This window comes from Chenopodium album, chromosome 12 (genome assembly GCF_948465745.1).
Source record: "Chenopodium album chromosome 12, dcCheAlbu1.1, whole genome shotgun sequence".
NCBI classification, from domain to species: domain Eukaryota; kingdom Viridiplantae; phylum Streptophyta; class Magnoliopsida; order Caryophyllales; family Amaranthaceae; genus Chenopodium; species Chenopodium album.
The window spans coordinates 2644863-2651577 of NC_137845.1; the positions used below are offsets into that span (position 1 = coordinate 2644863).

General features: G+C 34.4%; 1 protein-coding gene across 1 annotated transcript; it reads left to right on the forward strand.

The window, feature by feature from the left end:
• The first annotated feature begins 682 nt into the window (after positions 1-682).
• On the forward strand, positions 683-6435 carry LOC145571595 (triosephosphate isomerase, cytosolic-like). The gene is made up of 9 exons (XM_081630629.1): positions 683-808; positions 1496-1571; positions 2592-2715; positions 4747-4831; positions 4945-5077; positions 5213-5307; positions 5559-5637; positions 5925-6007; positions 6123-6435. The coding sequence occupies exons 1-9, from the start codon at positions 770-772 to the stop codon at positions 6171-6173; spliced, it is 765 nt and encodes a 254-aa protein (XP_081486755.1). The 5' UTR covers positions 683-769; the 3' UTR covers positions 6174-6435.
• The last annotated feature ends 280 nt before the right edge of the window (positions 6436-6715 follow it).

Consider the following 6715-nt stretch of genomic DNA (forward strand, 5'->3'; position numbering starts at 1 on the left):
TACATTATTATTGGTGAATGAATATACAAGTATATAGTTTTTCTAATCAAGATTGATTAATATTCAATGAGAACTTAATAAATTTACATATAGTTTAGGGAAACACGAAATTTTAGCTAGGAACCCTTTGATGAAGATGTCAAACTACTTCAAACAAGCTTTTTTCATATACAAATTTAACTCACAAATACCTTGATAATGGTGATATTTGTGTATGTCATATAGTATGGTATACGGCCATTGAAAATATTAAAATTTCATATGATCATGACTTCAAAATCATACTATTTGATTGAAAGAGGATTACATTTGTCATTTTAGCCCTTCTTTTTTTAATGGTTATGGTTTTATGGAGTACATTTCAATTATTTTCTAATTAAAAATATTGTTTTTTTTCTTTACACATTTCCCCCTACATACATATTTTCCTACAACTATCCCCATTTATCATAATAGTTGCATTGACCGATTCACCCTTAATTCGGATTTAAGGATCAATTTTGGTAGTTAGGTTCCACACCCCTCCCAATTGTTATTGCAGGGGATCAAACACAAATTTTTACTACCAAGTAGGAATCTCAATCACCAATGCACCAACGACCAATGAGGGTGATGGATATTTCTTTTTTGAAAGAATGAAACTTTTGTATATATTTGTCTTGGAGAACAAACATCTAAAATAACATACACTAGTTTCAGAGCATCAATCTTCTACTCTGACTCTCTCTTCTTCTCCCAAATTCTATCTCCTTCTCCCGAATCCTCAAAAATGTCTAGAAAGTTCTTCGTCGGCGGCAACTGGAAATGCGTAAGTTTTTCTCTTTTTGTTTTTCACAAAATCATTCATCATCAATTCAGTTTAATTTCCACTGCTGAATATAATCACTATCTTCTGCTATTCTTCTTCATAAATTGCTTGATTATTCTTGGTTGAGTTGCGTTTATTCGATTAATTCTGCCGTATTGATGCCATTTTATGAATTTTTCCGATTGATCATATTTTTATCTTAATTTTTAGTTTGCTTTAATCTGAATTACTTATGCAGTGGATTTATGATTGTCAATTTGAATTTCAAATTTATTAATTAGCTTTAATTTGAAGTTGAAGATTGCTAATTTCTAATTCAGAATGCTCCTAGATTAATTAGGGTGTTAATCATGCCTTAATATGATTATAATATCTGTGTTTAATATAATTTCGTCATTAAATATGAAAATATTAACCTTGTATGGCTAATTAGCTAAGATATACTACTATAATTTGATGGTATGTTGATAATGAATGAATGGGGCCCGTAGGTGAAATGATGGATAAATTGTTTTACACTGATAGATGCTTAGGGTTGAAGTAGGAATTGTTTATGAGGGAGAAAAGAGGGCATTTTGAAGAAATAAGAAAAGAAAAAAGGTTTTAGTCCTGTTTGTGATAACATGATTATTGATCATGGTAATTATACTGCTAAATTTGGGGCTGAAAGTGACTTAATTTTTCCAGAATGGAACCACTGAGGAAGTGAAGAAACTTGTGACCATGTTGAATGAAGCCGAAGTTCCCTCGGAAGAGGAAGTGGGTGAGTGTATTACATTCTTACTTTTTAAAATGCCTGGAATGTGACATTATTGTGATGTTATCAGGGAGAATGCTGTATTGATAATTAGGTTTGTTTGGAAGCTAAACAAGTTATATGTATGGATGAAGTCAGTCATCGATTGTTTTCCTTCCTGTTGTGGTTTTAACGGCTTCATTAAAAAACATTATTATCAAAAAAGGGGCAGTGGATGCTATAGACAGAATTCATCATGAAGCACTGGAGGGCTAATTGTGATTGCTAGATATTGTAAATGACTTTTGGGTTTAGCATTGTTGGATGTTTTGTAAGTTATTTAAAGTCTACTAATTAATCAGATTACACCGTGTTGTTGCTATCGTTATGCTTTGATTGATTAATGATGATTAGCAATTATTCCATTTTGAGGGTTTGGAATGATTATGACTATTATTGCTGTTAGTTTTTGTTCCTCTTTTTTCCTCTATGATAGTATGATCATCAGATTTCTTGGAGTGTCATGCTAATTTACTTTAATACTTGATATTGTTCTGATTGACATTGAGGAATTGTAGCTTTTATGGGAGTGCCACATAATTAAACAGTATTCTTGACTTACATGATCAGTGTTGATCATTCTTGCTTGTTAGTGAATCCTGTTCTTGCCTTGTGTATTATGTTAAAACTTCATTTGTCTATAAGATCTTCTCCATGTACTTAATTTGTTTCCTTTATGCACAATTGGACCTTTTTATACAGTCTTATTGTGATTGAACTAGCCTTTTCTATGCTCTACCAGATGTAGCTTCAGAAGGCTTTCAATATTAAGATGTATACATGTATGCTAAATGTGTCTGATTTTTCTTTACAGCAACTAGGTTGAAGGGAAGGATGTGTATGTAATTTCATCTTTGTCGTTTTACTTTATTTCTTCAGATTTGTTATTTTGCGTCTACAATTATTGTATTATCTCAAGTAAGCTTACAGTTTGTAGAAAAATGCAAATATCTGATTATTATATGATGCTTTTGCTTTTCCTTGCAGAGGTGGTTGTCAGCCCACCATTTGTATTTCTTACTCTGGTAAAAAATTTGTTGAGGCCTGATTTCCATGTGGCTGCACAAAACTGTTGGGTGCGAAAAGGTGGTGCTTTCACGGGTGAAATTAGGTATACATGATCTGATCTGTACCTTTGCTCTGATGCAATAATTTTTCAGGCAGTTTCTGAGATATTGTCTGTTTTGCTGTATTGTAAACTTCATTGCCCTGCTGCTTCTTTAGATTGCCTCATAGGTTTTTAGTTAATTTCCTAAGTCATTTGGTTATTTGATTTGATTAATTAATGATGGATGTGGGCAAGTTAAGATGGATGTGCGGGAACACTCTAAGAGATAGAATCAGAATGAGGTTATTCGCAAGAAAGTGGGTGTAGCAGGCATTGCAGACAAACTTAGGGAAAATTTCCTGCGTTGGTTTGGGCATGTCAGACGGAGACCCGAGGGTGCACCGCTGGGAATAGTGGAAGAGTGGGACCATGGAGGGGTTAAACGAGAGAGGGGGAGACCGAAAGGAGTCAGGAAGGATATGAAGTATATGGATTTGCATGAGCACGAGACATTAGATCGTAAGGGATAGAGGAGGAAGATTTTTGTGGATGGCTGTACAAAATAATCATTTTTGGTTTATGTAGCCGACCCCACTTATGGGATTAAGGCTTTGATTGATTCTAAGTCATCTGGTAGCATACGAGTAGAAATTAATACTCATATGTTTGTTGTCTTGTTGAGTAGGCTTGTTCAAATTTTAGTACAGTGGATGCTATACTGACTTGGATTAACGTACTTAAAATACCAGTTTAATATTTATGATGTCTTCTCAAACAATGAATATATAGTATTACTTTACCTTCTTCTTGTATGTATAATATTATTTTGGGTTTTTCTAAGTTATGCCCCTAAGGTAGTCGAGTTTCTAAGGTGTACCCATGCTTTTTCAAATTTCTAAGTTGTGCCCCTCAACTCACTACCATTAATGAATGGTACCCTCCTTGGGATTTCCACATCACTTAAAGTTAACTATAAATTTAATAAAAAAATGATAAAAGGTAAGGAAATGATAGGAGAAAGAAATCTTAGCCACCGCAACCCTAATAACGAAAATTAAAGCCAAAACTCAATTAACTTTTAAACAACTGATAAGGGTACATTTTAGTATTGATAAGCAGTTGAAAGGCACGGCTTAGAAACTTGAAAAAGCATGGGTACACCTTAGAAACTCGACTACCTTAGGGGTATAGCTTAGAAAAACCCTATTATTTTTCTATTAGATATGAAAACTCTACTTGTATGTTTATCGAGTGTTTCATCATGATTCAGTCTCAACATAAATCTCTTAGTCTTTCGGGTTTTTCAACCTGTATCAGTCACGTATTTGACACCTAAAATGGGCACATGTTCTGCGATCTTTGAACTTTCGTATGAAATGTGATGGATATCTTATACTTCTTTAGTTTTCCAACCTGTATCAGGCATGTACTTGACACCTAAAGTGGGTGCAATTACTTAAATGTGACCCTTGAACTTTTATATGAAAACATTTACGGATTTACCTAGTCAGCTGAGTCTAAGTGAAATCCTCAGATTACAGGTTTCTTCACTCAGGTTTAAGCATTGTCAGTGTTGTTCCAATTCTTTCTTTTTTTCTCTCCCAATATGAATCCCATCTTTTACCCTGAGAAATATTTTACCGCCTCATTTCATCTACCTTGGTGCTTTGATTGATAATATAGTATTCTATGAAATATATGGTGCTTTATGAGATTCCTCTGGTATTTTTCAAGGCAATTACTTTATTAATAGGGAGTCTTTGTGTTGTTCATTTGCTTCAATTGTACTCTAAATGGTAGTGTTTATGTTAAACACGTCTGTGTTTCTTGTCAAGAAGTTATTCAAACTGTAAACTTTGATCTAGACTTCTTTAGTTCTTTCTTTGGGATTTGAGAAAAACATCGACTTATTTGTACAGATTATAGTCATCTTTGACAATTTCTCATAGCATTTAGTTTGCTTGATTCTTTTATGTTTGATGTTTGCAAATTTTTTGTTCACATGAAAAGTGTATTATGATTTTGGATTTTATGTGTTGTTTGCAAACTTTGATCTACTGTGTCTTACTCTGTTTTCTCTATTCATTGTTGCAGTGCAGATATGCTTGTCAATTTGGGTATTAATTGGGTCATCCTGGGTCATTCAGAGAGAAGAGCCTTGTTAAATGAGACGAACGATGTATGATGTGTCACCTTCAGAATCTTCTATGCCAATTTGCTGCCTTGTCTACTGTGTTTTGCTTTGCTTACAGAAGTGCTGTTATTTGACTAATGCTCTTGTGTTTCCTATAGTTTGTTGCAGACAAGGTATCACATGCGCTCACCCAGGGCCTGAAAGTGATAGCTTGTGTAGGTGAGACTTTGGAGCAGCGTGAAGCAGGAACTACCATGGAGGTGGTTGCAGCTCAGACAAAAGCTATTGCTGGTAAACTACTGCTACATGTTTTTAAACAAACTGCATTTATGTAAGGCTGTAAGCATTATATGGAAGATTAGTCTGTCTCTAATCCTCGTCAGCATAAACTTGCAACTAATATTTTGTTTATTGCTGTGTTGATAGACCGCATAATGAATTGGGACAATGTTGTTGTGGCTTATGAACCAGTCTGGGCCATTGGAACGGGAAAAGTTGCAACTCCTGCTCAGGCTCAGGAGGTAAGTCTAGTTTCCGGAGAGCATTACCATTATTTTTTTTTTTTTTTTTTGCCAACTTGTAAGGATTATGATGTTTGATTAACTTTAATGTGACATGCACACTAATGGCCTAATGCTGAGTGATTGGTGTTCTTAGCTTCTATGTTACTTGTCTGATTGTGAAGTGTTATGCAGAGAGCCAAAAGGAAATGTAAATATGTAATACAGAATTACAGTTTATTTATATATTTCACTGTCTCCATCATTTACAGGTTCATTTGGAACTGAGGAAGTGGCTCAAGGAGAATGTCAGCGCCCAAGTTGCTAAAACAACCAGAATTATTTATGGAGGTATTTTAATAGCTTTAAGACAATCGATAAACTAATTAGAGTTTGTCAGTCTCGTAGTTGGTTTATGATGGTAGCTTGTGATTGGCATTGATGATAACAGTCCATGGCCCATACTCTATACATCTTGTATCAAAACTCTTATGTACTTCTCCCAGCTTTCTATTCTACCTTCAGGAAAATTAACCTTCCATGCCTCAGATACACGCATTTAGATGCCCATATTATGTAAGATGTAACTCATGTACACACCTTTGATGCTGTTCTCAAACTTTCATGGTTCACTGCAGGCTCAGTAACTGCAGGTAACTGCAAAGAGTTGGCAGGACAGCCTGATGTTGATGGATTTTTGGTCGGTGGTGCTTCCCTTAAGGTAGTGTTTTTAAGCACTTGGAATTTCAATTTACTGGAGTAATTATTATTACATTTTCAGTACATCAGATAAAAGGTTTGCTGCCTGATATTTTTCTTCCTATTTGTCCATTCAGCCGGAGTTTGTAGACATAATCAAGTCTGCTACAGTGAAGAAAGGTGCTTAATATTGATCCAGTCTAATTTCGGAAACCACTTCTAGATATTTTTGCTTTTAGGTGTTCTTTTGCCTCTTTTACAAGACTTACATGAAGAGAATGTCGAAACTCGAAAACAACTAACAGATAAAATGCCTCAAGTTGTGCTTCTTTTTCGGTCAATATGAATGTATAAGCTTATCTTAAGTTATTTTCTTCGCCGTTTGTTCATATTGTGTGAAACTACGGTGTGTGTTATTATTCACTAGAGATCAAGATCACGATTACATGATATAGTAGGTGAAATTCTGTTACAATAACTTACATTATTAGAATCAAATCTCTTTGATTGTGTCCGAAACGAGGATTAAAAGAAAGTAATCAAGAGTTGTCAAAGTTGTCTTAATTAATATGTCCTCGTGATTAAAGCATGATTTGTCACTAGAAGTTGTTCTTCCCTGAAGATTGACCTCATGATTTTGATTCTTTGTTGAAATATATATATGCCTTGTACTATAATATTTTAGTCGAAATAGATCCAATCAGTCTCCTGAAAATTGCAAAAAAAAAAC

Excerpts from the sequence above, each read along its gene's own strand:
- LOC145571595 (XM_081630629.1), top strand. The coding sequence starts at position 770 with ATGTCTAGAAAGTTCTTCGTCGGCGGCAACTGGAAATGC. Across the intron at positions 4,832-4,944 it reads TGTTAAATGAGACGAACGAT|TTTGTTGCAGACAAGGTATC; the intron begins GTATGATGTGTC and ends TGTTTCCTATAG. Across the intron at positions 6,008-6,122 it reads TCGGTGGTGCTTCCCTTAAG|CCGGAGTTTGTAGACATAAT; the intron begins GTAGTGTTTTTA and ends TTGTCCATTCAG.